Source organism: Mobula birostris, chromosome 16 (assembly GCF_030028105.1).
Source record: "Mobula birostris isolate sMobBir1 chromosome 16, sMobBir1.hap1, whole genome shotgun sequence".
NCBI lineage: Eukaryota > Metazoa > Chordata > Chondrichthyes > Myliobatiformes > Myliobatidae > Mobula > Mobula birostris.
Window position 1 is genome coordinate 1214043 of NC_092385.1, and position 17405 is coordinate 1231447.

The 17405-nt window shown below is 42.8% G+C and overlaps 1 protein-coding gene across 2 annotated transcripts in view; it reads right to left on the minus strand.

Annotated features, from left to right (window-relative positions):
• The window catches only part of rft1 (RFT1 homolog), a 73637-nt gene that overhangs the window by 20533 nt on the left and 35699 nt on the right, over window positions 1-17405 (minus strand). For both annotated transcript variants that reach the window (XM_072280189.1, XM_072280190.1), the window contains exon 7: window positions 10617-10695. In XM_072280189.1, coding sequence (XP_072136290.1) covers window positions 10617-10695 — 79 coding nt within the window. The remainder of the gene's footprint in view (window positions 1-10616; window positions 10696-17405) is intronic.

Below are 17405 nucleotides of genomic sequence, written 5' to 3' on the forward strand. Positions count from 1 at the left end.
TGCAGAGGAGGCTGGCTTCCATGATGGCTGAGCTGTGTCCACAAGTCTCCACAGTTTCTTGTAACCAGGGGCAGAGCAGTTGCTTGGCAAAGTTATTAATCGTCCAGATAGAATGCTCTCTATGATGCATCAATAACAATTGCTACAGGTCCATAGGAACCTGCTATATTTCTTTAGCTTCCTGAGGAAACAGAAACGTTGGTGAGCTTTCACGTCCACGACATCAACATGCTCTCTAACCCAGGCAGCATCCTGGTAAATCTCCTCTGCACGCTCTCTAAAGCTTCCACATCCTTCCTATAATGAGGCAACCAGGATTGAACACAATACTCCCAGTGTGGTCTAACCAGAGTTTCACTGAGTTGCAACATTACCTTGCAACTCTTGAACTCAGTCCCCCAACTAATGAAGGCCAATACACCTCACACCTTCTTAACAACTCTATAAACTAGCATAGCAACCTTGAGAGATCTATGAATCTAGAACCCACAATCCCTCATTTCTTCCACACTGCTAAGAATTCTGGCATTAACCTTGTACTCTCCCTTCAAGTTTCGTCTTTTATTTCACACATTTCTGGATTAAACTCTATTTGTCATTTCTCTGCCCAATTCTTCATTCTGTCAATATCCCATTGTAACCTTCGACATTATACAGTACACTATCCACAATCTCACCAACTTTCATGTCATCTACAAATTTACTAACCCACCCCTCTGCTTCTTCATCCAAGTCATTTATAGAGCAGGGGTCTCACAACAGATCTCTGCACAACACCTCTAGTCATTGATCTCCAGGAAGAATGTCCTATATCTACAACCTCTGTTTTCAGTGGACAGGCTAGTTCTGAATTCATGTATCAGCGAGGTGCTCTAGGCATTTATAAATATTATGGACTACAGACAAGTTAGCAGGGAATCTACAGGATCCCTCTCTAATTCAAGGCATTATCTCTGCATTATTAGGGGTGAAATATAGACAGTTGCACACGATTTGTTTTTATATATTCACTTTCAGGACCTGGAAAGCTTTGACTAGGTTAACATTTAATTGCCCATGTCTAAAGAGGGACGCTGAACTGTTTTGTGAATATGCTTCCAGAAATGTTGGGGAGGGTGTTCCAGGGCTTAGTCCCAATCACAATGAATGTCCAGTGAGATGTTTCTAAATCAGAATGATGTGCAATTGGAAGGGAAACCAATAGGTGGTGATGTTCCCACCTACTTGCTGTTCTTGACCTTGGTGGTGGAGGCACTCGCTGTTGAGATGCTCCTATTTCAACAGAAGTTTGAGGAGACTTGGTATGTATGTCACCAAAGACTATCTCAAATTTCTGCAGATGTACCGTGCAGAGCATTCTAACTGATAGCATCACCATCTGGTATGGAGGAGCCACTGTACAGGATCAGAAAAGCTGCTTGAAGTTGCAAACTCAGCCAGCTCTATTATGGGCAATAGTCACCTCAGCATCGATGACACCTCCAAAAGGCAGTATCTCAAAAAGGCGGCAACCACATTAAGGACTTCTCATTACTACCATCGAGAAGGAGAAACAGGAGCCTGAAGATCCACACTCCACATTTTAGGAGTAGCTTCTTCCCTTCCGTCATCAAATTTCTGAATGAACAACAAACCCATATACACTACCTCACTATTTTTATTCTTTTTCCCTCTCTTTTTGTAATATGTGTTTGAGTGTGTGTATATATCACATGTTTCTTAATATAATTTATAGGTTTTTAAATTAGGTATTGCACTGTACTGCTGCCATATAACAACATATTTCATGGGACATGCCATTAATACTTAACCTGAGCAACACACACAAAATGCTGGAGGAACTTGGCAGGTTAAGCAGCATCTAATAACCCTAGTAAACCTGACTCTAATTGTGTCAGCTTAGCTTGTGACAGCAACTGCAGTGGCAGAGGAAAGAATGCTTGGGATTGTTGATGAAATGCCAGTCAAATTGGCTGGCATTTCATTAACCATCCTTGAGGGTGAAGAGCTTCTTGAGAGCTGCAACAAGCCCTTTGGTTCATCATGCCTTCTTTCAACTACCATCCATAAATATCCATCTATACCTTGTTGATTCAAACATGCGATCAGATACATTTTAAAATATGAGAGTCTCTGTCTCCATCAAATCCTCAGTCAACACTCCTCAGAATGCATCAAGACTCTTGGTGAAAAAGTGCATGCTCAGGTCCCTCTGTCTTAAACCTACAGTGGTGCTAGAAAGTTTGTGAACTCGGTAGAAATTTTCTCCATTTCTGCATAAATATAACCTAAAATGTGATCAGATCTTCACACAGGTCATAAAACTAGATAAAGAGAACCCAATTAAATACATAACACAAAAAATATACTTGAGAAAAATGATCCAGTATTATATACAGTATATTTGTTGGAAGAAGTATGTGAATCTCTGGGATAATGTCTTCTACAAAAGCTATTTTGAGATGAGATTGGAGGTGTGGGCTGTAAGTGTCCTGCCCTATAAAAAAGATAATCAAAGTCAGGCTGCTAGCAGAGCCTGGTCTTCTCAATAAAGATCTGTTTAGGTGCACCAAGCCTTGATCAAAACAACTTTCAGGGTACCTTAAAGAAGGCTTGTAGAAATGCATGAAATTGGAAAAGGCTACAAAAGTATTTTTAAAGACCTGAGTGGTCATCAGTTCCCAGTAAGAGAAATTGCCTACAAATGGAGTAAGCTCAGTACTGTTGCTACTCTCCCTAGGAGTGGGCATCCTGCAAAGATCACACCAAGAGCACAACCTGCAATGCTGAAGGAGGTGAAAAAGAACCCAAGGGTAACAGCAAAAGACCTGCAGAAATACCTAGAACTTGCTAAAGTCTCTGTTCATGTGTCCACTATAAGAAAAACACTGATCAAGAATGGTATTCATGGAAGGACACCACAGAGGAAACCACTGATCGCCAAAATAAAAAAAATTGCTGCATGTCCCAAGTTTGGAAAAGACCATCTGGATGTTCTACAACACCTCTAGGACAAAAATACATATTGCTGTGTTTGGAACAAAAAGGCCACTGCACACAAACACCAAAACCTCATCCCAATTGCGAATCATGGTGGAAGGAGCATCATGCTTTGCTGACTCAGGGCCCGGACAGCTTGCAATCATTAAGGGAAGAATGAATTCAAAATTGTATCAAGATATTTTACAGGAGAATGTCATTGGAGCAGTCCGTCACCTGAAACTTAATACAAATTGGATAATGCAATAAGACAATAATCCAAAAGACAAGATTAAATCAACACAAAATGGTTTAAAAATAAATTTTGTGTTTTGGAATGGTCGAATCAAAGTCCTGACCTTAATCTTATAGAAATATTGTGGAAGGGCCTGAAGCAAGCAGTTCATGCAAGGCAGCCGACCAACATCCCCGAGTTGAAGCAGTTTTGTAAGGAGGAATGGCCTAAAATTCCTCCAAGCCGATGTGCAGGACTGATCTCCTGGAAACGTTCAGTTGAAGTTATTGCTATACAAGGGGATCACACAAGTTACTGATAGCAAAGATTCACATACTTTTTCCAACAAATGCATGTAGTATTAGATCATTTTTCTCAAAAAATAAATGAACAAGTATAATGTTTTTGTGTTATTTATTTAATTGGGTTCTCTTTATCTAGTTTCAGGACATGTGAAGATCCAATCACATTTTAGGTCATACTTCTGCAGAAATTGAGAAAATCCTACAGAGTTCACAAACTTTCTAGCACCACTGTATGCCACCTGGCTTTAGACATTGTCATTACAGGGAAAATTTGCCCACATTCCACCCTATCACAACTTTGTACACTTTAATCAGCGCTTCTCTCAGCTTACAACATTTCAAGGAAAACAAACAAGAGAAAAATCTGCAGATGCTGGAAATCTAAGCGCACACACAAAATGCCGGAGGAATTCAACTGGCCAAGTAGCATCTATGGAAAAGAGTAAATAATCAATATTTAGGGCGGAGACCCTTCATCAGGACTGGTGATGAGTCTTGACAAAGGGTCTCAGCCCGAAACGCTGTTTATTCTTTTCCATAGATGCTGCCTGGCCTGCTGAGTTCCTCCAGCATTTCAAAGGTTTCAAAGGTACAATGTCAGAGAAATGTATACAATATACATCCTGAAATGCTTTTTCTTCACAACCATCCACGAAAACAGAGGAGTGCCCTCAAAGAATGAATGACAGTTAAATGTTAGAAACCCACAGCCCCCCCAGCTCCCCCCTCCCATGTGTAAGCAGCAGCAAAGCAACAATCCCCCCTCCCCCACCAGCAAAAAAACAGCATTGGCACCCTCCACCGAGCACTCAAGCGTGCAGCAAAGCATCAGCAAAGACATAGACTTGCAATTACCCCAAAGATTACTCGTTTACCTGGTATTCGACATACCACAGGCACTCTCACTCCCTGATAAGGGAGAAAGAGACATCTCCGTTTCACAACAAGAGAGGAGACATAAACAACTCCATAAAACAAAATTTTACGATGTTTATGATTTTGTGCATGTTTCAAGGAAAACAAACCCTTCTTATTCAGTTTCTCCCCATAACAGAAATATTCTATCCAATGCAACATCCTAGTGATTCTCTGTCTCCAGATACTCACAATCTTCCTGAGTGTGAATGCAAGAACATTTCAGCTATGGACTGAAATTTTATAAAGTTGCATCAATGACCTCCATGCTTTTACATTTTATGTCTTGGCTAACGAGGCCAATCATTCTATACGTAACCTTCACCACTTTATCTACCCGTGCTGCCATCTATACTGTCAATATATCAATGACATGTTGAAGTTGTAGTAGTCCATGCAAGTAGTTGGTTTGCACTGTACTGCTGCCACAAAACACTAACTCCATTACCACAAACACAGCCATTTTGTAGATGCTAGAAATCTTGAGCAACGGGTACAAAATGCTGGAGGAGCTCAGCAAGTCAGGCATCATTAATGGAGGTGAATAATGACACTGTATTTCAGGCTGAGACCCTTCATTGGAACTGGAAATGAAGGAGGCAAAAGCCGGGATAAGAAGTGAGGAGAGGGGAAGGAGTACCAGCTGGCAGGTGATAGGTGAGATCAAGTGAGGGGTAAGGTAGGATGAAGTAAGAAGCTGGGAATGAAAAGGTGGAAGAAGTGAAAGGGCTAAGAAAGGAATCTGATAAGAGAGGAAAGTGGAAGAAAGGGAAGGAGTTCTCTGCTGTTTTTGATATCATATGGAGTCAATCAAAATGGATGGATACTTTTCTGTGATTGTACTGATCTCCATGGAAGTGGAGAATGACCACGGTTGCAAATGCGTCAATCTCATATCTGACATGCTGGGTTTCACAAAGGGATTTTTTTTGTGAGCCTGTACCTCATCCCATTGGGTATTTAATTATCCACCACAATTGACAAGTTGTGACTGGTCTACACAGCCTGATTTTAATCTCTCAGACACGTGGAAATCTGCAGATGCTGGAAATTCAAGCAACACACACAAAAAATGCTGGTGAACGCAGCAGGCCAGGCAGCATCTATAGGAAGAGGTACAGTCGACAGTTCCGGCCAGGACCCTTCATTAGTCCTGACAAAGGGACCCGGTCCGAAACGTCGGCTGTACCTCTTCCTATGGATGCTGCCTGGCCTGCTGCGTTCACCAGCATGTTTTGTGTGTGTTGCAGTAACTGATTTTAATCTGTTACTTGTGAACTTGCCTGCCTTTACAGGCTGTTCAAGATGTTCTGCATTACAGTTCACCAGGCTGACACGTCATCGTTATTAGATATGCATATTGCCAACATGGCCTTTTGCACAACTCATTGAACCAGAATTGACAGTAATGGTAATGCTGGACCATGACCTTACAGATGTGATCATTCAAAGACATTTGGACAGGTGCATTGATAGGAAGGGTTGAAAAGGAATATGATCAAAATGCAGGCTTGAGGGGCAACTCAGTCAGCACAGACCAGTTAGATCGAAGGGCCTATTTCCATGCTGTATAACTCTATGGAGGTTTCCTCTGCTACTGACAGCCCACAGATACCCAGTTGTGATTTGCCTGATCAGAATCAGAATCAGGTTTATTATCACCCGCATATGACATGAAATTCGTTAACTTAGCAGCAGCAGTTCAATGCAATACATAATCTAGCAGAAAGAGAGAAAAAAAAACAAAACATAATAAATAAACAAGTAAATCAATTACATATATTGAATAGAATTATTAAAAAAATGTGCAAAAACAGAAATACTGTATATTAAAAAAAGTGAAGTAGTGTCAAAAGCTTCAAAGTCCATTTAGGAAACGGATGGCAGAGGGGAAGAAGCTGTTTCTGAATCGCTGAGTGTGTGTCTTCAGGCTTCTGAATCTCCTGCCTGATGGTAACAGTGAGAAAAAGGCATGCCCTGGGTGCTGGAGGTCTTCAATAATGGACACTGCCTTCCTGAGACACCACTCCCTGAAGATGTCCTGGATACCTTGCAGGCTAGTACCCAAGATGGAGCTGACTAGATTTACGACTTTCTGCAGCTTCTTTCAGTCCTGTGCAGTAGCCCCTCCATACCAGACAGTGATGCAGCCCGTCAGAATGCTCTCCAGTGTGCAACTATAAAAGCTTTTGAGCGTATTTGTTGACATGCCAAATCACTTCAAACTCCTAATAAAATATAGCCACTGTCTTGCCTTCTTTATGACTACGTCGATATGTTGGGACCAGGTTAGATCCTCAGAGATCCTGACACCCAGGAACTGTTCAAAGTCTGTCCCTTTCAGTATTTTGACTGCACTCCACACAACGATAAGTGTCATCAGTGTGAAGATCCACAAGAGCATCATAGATAAAACCACCAGAAAAATGAATAAGCTTTTCAGTCGAGCTCGCTCTGCAATTTAATGAAGCCATGACTAATTCAATTTTCCTGTCCTCTCCTCATCACCTTTGATTCCCTTATTAAGGGAAACTCAAAGGCATTCTACAAGTATGTGAAGATCAACAGGATAAGACATGAGAGAATAGGACCAATCAAGTGTGACAGTGGAAAAGTGCGTATGGAACCGGAGGAGATAGCAGAGGTTCTTAATGAATACTTTGCTTCAGTATTCAGTACGAAAAGGGACCTTCGCGATTGCAGGGATGACTTACAACAGACTGAAAAGCTTGAGCATATAGACATTAAGGAAGAGGATGTGCTGCAGTTTTTGGAAAGCATCAAGTTGAATAAGTCACTGGGACCGGACGAGATGTACCCCAGGCTACTGTGGGAGGCGAGGGAGGAGATTGCTGAGCCTCTGGAAATGATCTTTGCATCATCAATGAGGACGGGAGAGGTTTCGAAGGATTGGTGGGTTACAGATGTTGTTCCTTTATTCAAGAAAGGGAGTAGAGGTAGCCCAGGAAATTATAAATCAGGGAGTCTACAGTGGTTGGTAAGCTGATGGAGAAGATGCTGAGAGGAAAGATTTATGAACATTTGGAGAGGCATATTATGATTAGGAATAGTCAGCATTGCTTTTTCAAAGGCAGGTCGTGCCGTACTAGCCTGATTGGATTTTTTGAGGATGTGACTAAACACATTGATGAAGGTAGAGCAGTAGGTACTCTGAGTAGGTGTAGTGAATATGGATTTCAGCAAGGCATTTGATAAGGTACCCCAAGCAAGGCTTATTGAGAAAGTAAGGAGGCATGGGATCCAAGGGGACCTTGCTTTGTGGATCCAGAATTGGCTTGCCAACAGAAGGCAAAGAGTGGTTGTAGATGGGTCATATTCTGCATGGAGGTCGGTGACCAGTAGTGTGCCTCAGGGATCTGTTCTGGGACCTCGTCTCTTCATAATTTTTATAAACGACCTGGATGAGGAAGTGGAGGAACTGGTTAGTAAATTTGCTGATGACACAAAGGTTGGAGGTGTTGTGGATAGTATGGAGGGCTGTCAGAGGTTACAGCAGGACATTGATAGGATGCAAAACTGGGCTGAGAAGTGGCAGATGGAGCTCAACCTAGATAAGTGTGAGGTGGTTCATTTTGGTAGGTCAAATATGATGGCAGAATATAGTATTAATGGTAAGACTCTTGGCAGTGTGGAGGATCAAAGGGATCTTGGGATCATGTCCATAGGACAAAGCTGCCATGCAGGTTGACTGTATGGTTAAGAAGGCATACGGTGCATTGGCCTTCATCAACCGTGGGATTGAGTTCAAGAGCCGAGAGGTAATGTTACAGCTGTATAGAACCCTGGTCAGACCGCACATGGAGTACTGTGCTCAGTTCTGGTCACCTCACTACAGAAAGATGTGGAAACTATAGAAAGGGTGCAGAGCAGATTACAAGGATGTTGCCCGGATTGGGGAGCATGCCTTATGAGAATAGGTTGAATGAACTTGGTCTTTTCTCCTTGGAGCAACGGAGGATGAGAAGTGACCTGATAGAGCTGTACAAGATGATGACAGGCATTGATCATGTGGATAGTCAGAGGCTTTTTCCCAGGGCTGAAATGGCTTACACGAGAGGGCACAGTTTTAAGGTGCTTGGAAGTCAGTACAGAGGGGATGTCAGGGGTAAGTTGCTTTTTTTAAATGCAGAGAGTGGTGAGTGCATGGAATGGGCTGCTGGTGGCGGCGGTGGAGGCTGATACAATAGGGTCTTTTAAGAGACTCCTGGATAGATACATGGTGCTTAGAAAAATAGAGGGCTATGGGTAACCCTAGGTAACTTCTAAAGTAAGTACATATTTGGCACAGCATTGTGGGCCGAAGGGCCTGTATTGTGCTACACACATAAAAGTTGCTGGTGAACGCCGCAGGCCAGGCAGCATCTCTAGGAAGAGGTGCAGTCGACGTTTCAGGCCGAGACCCTTCGTCAGGACTAACTGAAGGAAGAGTGAGTAAGGGATTTGAAAGTTGGAGGGGGAGGGGGAGATCCAAAATGATAGGAAAAGACAGAAGGGGGAGGGATGGAGCCAAGAGCTGGACAGGTGATAGACAAAAGGGATACGAGAGGATCATGGGACAGGAGGTCCGGGAAGAAAGACAAGGGGGGGGGGGACCCAGAGGATGGGCAAGGGGTATATTCAGAGGGACAGAGGGAGAAAAAGGAGAGTGAGAGAAAGAATGTGTGTATAAAAATAAGTAACAGATGGGGCACGAGGGGGAGGTGGGGCATTAGCGGAAGTTAGAGAAGTCAATGTTCATGCCATCAGGTTGGAGGCTACCCAGATGGAATATAAGGTGTTGTTCCTCCAACCTGAGTGTGGCTTCATCTTTACAGTAGAGGAGGCCGTGGATAGACATGTCAGAATGGGAATGGGATGTGGAATTAAAATGTGTGGCCGCTGGGAGATCCTGCTTTCTCTGGTTTACACTTCCTCCCTTACCACCATTCAGGGCCCCAAACAGTCCTTCCAGGTGATGCAACACTTCACCTGTGAGTCGGCTTCGCCGTCTGTATTGTGCTATAGGTTTTCTATGTTTCCATTAATTAAAGTGATCCAGCTTAGTTTAAATATTCAAACATACAGCCTCCTTATCTCTTTGGGACAAGGAAATTCAAAGCTCAGAAAAAAATACTTCCTTTTCTCAGTCTTAAGTGGAAGCTCCCGTATTCTACAAGTATATCCTCTGGTCCTAGATCCTCACAGATAAACATCGACCCTGTCAGTCCCTTAACAATCACCCTCTTAAATTCCCTCTTAAGAAAATCTCTCCTCATTTGGGTTCATCCTAGTGAACTTCTTTATACTATCTTCAATGATAACACACTTTTCCTCAGACCATATGACAATAAGATACAGGAGTAAAATTAGGCCAGTTGGCCCATCAAGTCAACTCAGCCATTTCATCATGGCTGATTCATTTTCCCTCTCAGCCCCATCTCCTGCCTTCTCCCTGTATCCCTTCATGTCCTGACTTATCAAGATTCTATCAACCTCTGCCTTAAACATACATAAAGACTTGGCCACCACAGCCACTTGTGGCAACAAATTCCGCCAGTTCACCACTCTTTGGCTACAGAAATTCCTAACAAGAGACTACCTTCCTGCCGAAGGGTTTCGGCCAGAAACAACAACTGTACTTTTTTTCCATTGATGCTGCCTGGCCTGCTGAAAGTTCCTCCAGCATTTTGTGTGTTGCTTGCATTTCCAGCAGCTGCAGATTTTCTCTTATTTGTTAATCAACAGTGGTCTTTTGGGGAAAACAAACAATAACATGATAAAAATCTTCACCTGTAGATAAAATTTGTCAGCAGAGAAAAGACGATGAGGGCCTTTTATCCCCAGGAGAAATTCATTTTATTACAGTGCATTCACTCTCAGAAGCTGCTACTTTTTACTTCTAAGATGCAAATTTTAAGATTCTGGGGACTTACGAGCTCTATTAGCTTACCTAGTACTAATTCTCCAATGATGGTGAAAGTATTCAATTCCCCACAGGTACTTTTAAACACTAAAAAGGGATGTTCATAGTATTTTAATCTAAAGACTGATGCAAAATATGTTAAATTATTCTGTTGCTTTCCATAACTAATGGAACATTCCTTCTTCCCATAAGTACTTAACTAGTTTCAGTTTCAGAGGGGAGTTTAAAGCCATTTCAGATCCTGCCCAAATATTTGTACCTTCCGTCAGGATCTGCTTGAGACAACACTGTTTGTAAAAGGTCCAAGTCAGTTTGGCCAGTCGTAGATCAACAACATGCTGAAAATAAAAGGAAAGCTGTCAATGGCTGGAATCGATCTATATAAAAACATCAAAATTGCACACAAGATTAGATCTACTGCACACAGAACATTTCTCTCAGAAATCACTGAAGCATACAGTTAAACACTACAGAAACAGAGCCTTGGTCCAACCTATCCATGCCAACCAAGTGCCTACCTGGACAATTCAATTTGCCTGCTTTTAACCCATATCCCTCTAAACATTTCCTATCCATGTAGATAGACACAGAAACATAGAAAACATACAGCACAATACAAGCCCTTTGGCCCACAATGCTGTGCCGAACATGAACTTACTTTAGAAATTACCTAGGGTTACCCATAGCCCTCTATTTTTCTAAGCTCCATGTACCTATCCAGCAGTCTCTTAAAAGATCCTATCGTATCTGCCTCCACTACAGTTGCAGGCAGCCAGTCCATGCACTCACCACTCTCTGCATAAAAAACTTACCCCGATATCTCCTCTGTACCTACGTCCAAGCACCTTAAAAATGTGCCCTCTCGTATTAGCCATTTCAGCCCTGGGAAAAAGCCTCTGACAATCCACACGATCAATGCCTCTCATCACCTTATACACCTCTATCAGTTCACCTCTCATCCTCTGCCGCTCCAAGGAGAAAAGGCCGAGTTCACTCAACCTATTTTCATAAGGCATGCTCCCCAATCCAGGCAACATCCTTGTAAATCTCCTCTGCACCCTTTCTATAGTTTCCACATCCTTCCTGTAGTGAGGTGACCAGAACTAAGCGCAGTACACCATGTGAGGTCTGACCAGGGTCCTATACAATTGTACCCATCTGCACCACTTCTTCTGGTAGCTTGTTCCACAGACCCACCATTCTCAGTGAGATCATTGTCCCTTCAAAGCTTTCCTCCCCCTCACCTATAAAGTATGCCCCCTAGATTTAGACTGTACCGTGAGAAAAAAACTGCCCATTTACCCAATAAATACCCCTTTAAGATGGTTGCAAAGACAAATCTGGAACTTTCAACCAGTAAGTCTAACATTTACCAGAGAAGCACACCTAGAAAGTAAAGCTCATTTTGGGAAGTCAGCATTGCTTTCCACAAGGGAGATCATAGCCCATGAACTTAATTAAGATATTTGAAGCTGTGACCAAGAATACAGTGAAAAGCAGAATGCTGAGGAGTAAATAGAACTGAGGAATCTTGGTGTACATCAAACAGAACAACAGAGCACGGTATGGGCCCTTCAACTCATGATGTGGTGACCTGTGTAACTTACTCTGTCATCAATCTAACCCTGCCCTCTTACATAGCACATAACCTTCCATTTGCCTTGTGACCATGTGTCTATCCAAGAATATCTTGGATGTCCCTATTATATCACCCTCCAACACTGTCCCCGGTAGTGCATTTCAGGCACCTATCTTTGATGATGGCACTAAACAGCGGCTTCTTTGCTTGCATCTTCGGAAACAGCTTTATTTCTATCTTTGATATTTCTTTTTTTTCCCCTTCCAGGGTCCTTTTGAAGAAGCTGAGCTGGATTGACACTCTGACTTCAGTTCTTTGTGGGAAAGTGACCCACTCTCAGGGCCTCACAACCAGCCGTTTTTCGGTATCCCAAGGACATGGCCTAGAAGACCAGCGCGCCTTCAGGGTGCCGGATTCTCATGGCTCTGGAGGCGGGCTGATTCAAGGCTGGCACCGCCGACTGATGCGTCTCGGGAGAACAAAGAAAATCGGAAGCAACGAGCTTACTGCTGGCTGTGTGCCCAGTGCCCAGAGGCACAGAGCTCGAAAAGAGCAATGCAACAGGCTTTTAACACCATGAATCCGCGAGTTGATTTGTAATGTCTCCCCTCTAGCTATGAAACGGGGACACCTCTTTTCCCTTATCATGTCCAATTATGTGAACAAGTAATCTTTGGGGTACTGCAAGTTTGTGCCTTTATTGATGCTTTGTTGCACACGTCAGTGTTTGGTGGGGTGGTGCCAATGCTTTTTTGCTGGTGGGGGGTCATTGCATTGCTGCTGCTTGTGGGTGGAAGCAGGGTTTGTGTTTCTAACACTTAACTGTCATTCATTTTTTGGGGCACTCTGTTTCATTAATGCTTGCGAAGAAAAAGAATTTCAGGATGTATATTGTATACATTTCTCCGACATTAAATGTACTTTTTGAAACATTCATCCATTCACTTTAAAAAGATGTTCTGTGGTATTGGCAATTGGCACACTGGGACAAAGGCACTGGTTGTCCACTTTAGACCATAAAACATAGGAGCAGACTTAGGCCATTCAGCCCATTGAGTCTACTCTGCCATTCCATCATGGCTGATCCTGGATCCCACTCCACTCCATACACCTGCCTTCCTGCCATATCCTTTGATGCCCTGACCAATAATGGAAACTATCAACTTCCACCTTAAATATACCCGCAGACTTGGCCTCCACCACAGTCTGTGGCGGAGCATACCACAGATTCACCACCCTCTGGCTAAAAAAAATTCCTCCTTACTGCTATTCTAAAAGGTCACCCCTCAATTTTGAGGCTATGTTGTCTAGATCTGGACACCTCCACCATGGGAAACATCCTCTCCAGATCCACCTTGCCTACATTTCAACATTTGGTAGGTTTCAATGAGATCCCCCCCACATTCTTCCCAATTCAAGTGAGTACAGACTCAAAGCTGCCAAAGCCTTGGGAGTCTTGCACGAGAAATCCCAAGTCCCTCTGCACCTCTGATGTTTGATAGGCTGCATTATTGCTCCTTTTTACCAAAATGCATTATCATACACTTCCCAACATTGCATTCCATCAGCCACTTTTTTTTGTCCATTTTTGCAATATGTCAAATTTCTGATACAATCGCATTGCTTCCTCAGCACTATGTACCTGCCCACCTATCCGTGTATCATCCACAAACTTTGCCACAAGGTCATCAATTCCATTAGTTAAATCACAGACAATGTGAAAAGTAGCGGTCCCAATACTGACCCGAGGAACATCACTAATCACTGGCAGCCAACCAAAAAAAGTCCCCTTTATTCCCACTCACTCCCATTACTGCCTGTCAGCCATTCCTCAATCCATGCCAGTTTCCTTCCTGTAACGCCATAGGATTTTATCTTGTCAAACAGCCTCATGCGAGGCACCTTATCAAATGCCTTCTGAAAATCCAAGTAACTGACATCCACTACCTCTCCTTTGTCCACCCTGCTTGTTACTTCCTCGAAGAACTCCAACAGATTTGTCAGGCAAGATTTTCCTTTACTGAAACCATGCTGACTTTGACTTACTTTATCACTAGTCTCCAAGGACCCCAAAACCTCATCTTTAATAATAAACTCCAACACTTTCCCAACCACTGAGGTTAGGCTAACTGGCCTATAATTTCCTTTCTTTTGCCTTCTTCTTTTCTTAAATAATGGAGTAACATTTGCAATCTTCCAGTCCTCTGGGACCATGCCAGAATCAAGTGATTCTTGAAAGATCATCACCAATGCATCTGTTACCTTTTCAGCAACCTCTCTCAGGACTCTGGGATGTAGTCCACCCGATCCATGTGACTTATCCACCTTAAGACCTTTCAGTTTGCCTCACATTGTTGCCTTTGTAATTGCAATGGCACTCACTCCTTCTCCCTGACACTTACGGTCATCTGGCACACTGCAAGTGTCATCCACAGGGAAGACAGATGCAAAGTACTCATTAAGTTCATCTACTATTTCTTTGTCCCCCATTGCTACCTCACCAGCATCATTTTCCAGTGGTCCAATATCAACTCTCAGCTCCCTTTTACTTCTTATATGTGAAAAATCATTTAGTATCCTGCTTTTTCTGTGGGATATAGCTATCCTGCACATTATGAACTATTCCCAGAAACTTCAGCCACCCCTACTCTGCTGTAATACCCACCAGTTTCGTCCTCCAATCCACCTGGGCAAGCTCCTCTCTCATGCCGCAGTAATCCCTTTATTCCATTGTGGTACCAATACATCTAACTTGTGCTTCATCCTCTCAAATTACAGTATGAATTGAATCATATTATGATCACTATCCCCTAAGGGTTCCTTTAAGTTAAGCTCCCTAATAAGGTCTGAGTTTATTACACAATGCCCAATCCAAGATAGCCTATCCCCCAAGTAAGCTCAAACACAAGCTGCTCTAAAAAGCCCTCTCATAGGCATTCAACAAATTCCTTCTCTTCCAATCTGACACCAACCTGACTTGCATTCCCTTGCATATTGAAGTTCCCCCATTACCTTACCCTGTGACATTACCCTTATTTCATGCCTTTTCCAGTTCCCTTTGTAATCTCAAACCCACATCTTGGCTACTATTTGGAGGCCTATTTATGATTCCCATGCTTTTTGTTTACCCTACCATCCAGAAAGATTCAACATTCTCCGACCCTCTGTCACCTCTTTCGAAAGATGTAATTCCATTTCTTACCAACAGAGCTATACCAATGCCTGTACCTTTCTGCCTATCCTTTCAATATAAAGTTATCCTTTGATGTTAAGCTCCCAACTATGGCTTTCTTTTAGCCACGACTCAGTGATGCCCGTGTCATACTGACCAGTCTCTAATTGTGTCACAAGTTCATCCACCGAAAGCTACGTGCATTGAAATACTTCACCTTCAGTCCTGCATTCTTCACCCTTTTGAATTTTGCTCCATTTGTAATTGTACCCAATAGCACTGGCTTGTCCTTCCTTACAATCATCTTACACCCTTCACCTACTTGGAAACCTGCTGGTTCATCCTCAGCTCTATCTTAGTGGTTCCCATCCCCCTGCCATATTAGCTTGAAACAGTCCCAACAGCTCCAACAAACCTACCTGCACGAATATTGGATCCCACTCAGATTCAAGTGCAACCCATCCCTTTCGTACAAGTCACATCTGCCCCAGAAGAGGTCCCAAATATCCAGAAATCCGAATCCCTGCCCGCTGCTCCAGTTCTTCAGCCACACAGTTATCTACCACCTCATTCTATTCCTATCTACACTACTATGAATAGCTAAGCGAGTAAAAGATGACCTGATTTCCAAAAGGCACAAAGTTAAAGATGACACATTTTAAGCAAGATTACTTTTTGTACATATCATACTTTCCCCAGAAGGAATGCCAATGATCCATAAATCTAAAACCCTACCCCCTGCACTATTCTTCAGCCACACATTCATCTGCCAAGTCATCCTATTCTTGCCCTCACTGGTGATGGCACAGACAGCAATCCAGAGACTATTACCCTTGAGGTCTTGCTTTTAGTTGCTTTCCCAACTTCCTATATTTGCTCTTCGGGGCCTCTTCGCTTTTCCTACCCGTGTTGTTTGTACCAATGTGCACCAGGACTTCTGACTGCTCATTGTTCTTATCAAGAATGCTGTGGACTGGATCCAAGATATTCCTGACCCTGGCACCTGGCAGGCAACATACCATCCAAGGCATAAGAGACTCTGTAGATGCTGGAAATCCCGGATGGTATCACACACAAAATGCTGGAGGAACTCAGCAGGTCAGGCAGCGTCTATGGAGAGGAATAAAGAGCTGACATTTCAGAACAAGACCTTTCATCAGGCTGAGTTCCTTCAGAATTTTGTGTGTGATACCATCTGGGAGTCTCACATCCACAGAATATCCTGACTGTTCATGTAACCAATGAATCCCCTATTACTACAACTCTCTTCTTTCCCTTTCTCTTCCAAGACATAAAGCCAGACTCAGTGTCTGAGATTAGCAACTTTAAAAAAAACAGTTGGACAGGTACTTTGATTGGAAAGGTTTAGAAGGTTACTGCCAAATGGAACTAGTCTGGATGGATTACCTTGCCCAGCAGTTAGGATGAAGGGTCTGTTGCCATCTTGTATGACTCTATACACATCTATAATGTCAGCCCTCAACGTCTTACAGTCTAGGGAAAAAAGGTCCAGCCGATACAGTTTCTGTTTATAACTCAAGTTATCCATTCCTGATAATATCCTTCTGAGTCTTTTCTACATTCTTTCCAGTTTAACAACAATCTTTCTATAGCTTGGTGCCCAGAACTGCACACAATACTCCAAAAGAAAACTCACCAACATCTTACATGGCATCTTATAAACAGCTATAAGATCTCAGTACTCGCATGCTGGGCTACAACATTACTGAGAATATGGATATTTGGGTGCTCTCCTGCCACTTGCTGATTAATTGTTCACCACCAATGATGAGATGTGATAGGACTGCAGAACTTTGATCTGACCCATTAGTTGTATGACCATTTAGCTCTGTCCATTTCATGTTGGTTTTGTTATTCAACATGAGCAACATACAAGCAGTCCTGTATTACAGCTTGCTTGGCTGGTTCCTCACTATTTGTAGGTACACCTGGTGCTGCTCCTGGCAAGCCCTCCCCTCCTCCTCAACGAGCCGCAGTAATTACATTGAGACAAGAAGCAAGATTTAGAACTCAACACGGAACAACAAACTGGTTCAAGATTGGGAAAGGAGTACGACAAGTTTACAAACCCTACTTATTTAATCTATATGCTGAACACATCATGAGGAACGTTGGTCTAGATGACTCAAATGTTGGAATCAAAATGTTGGAAGATGAAATATTAACAACCTCAGGTATGCAGGTGATAATACTCTTATGGAAGATATAGTCATACTTTACTGATCCCGAGGGAAATTGTTTTTCGTTACAGTTGCACCATAAATAATTAAATAGTA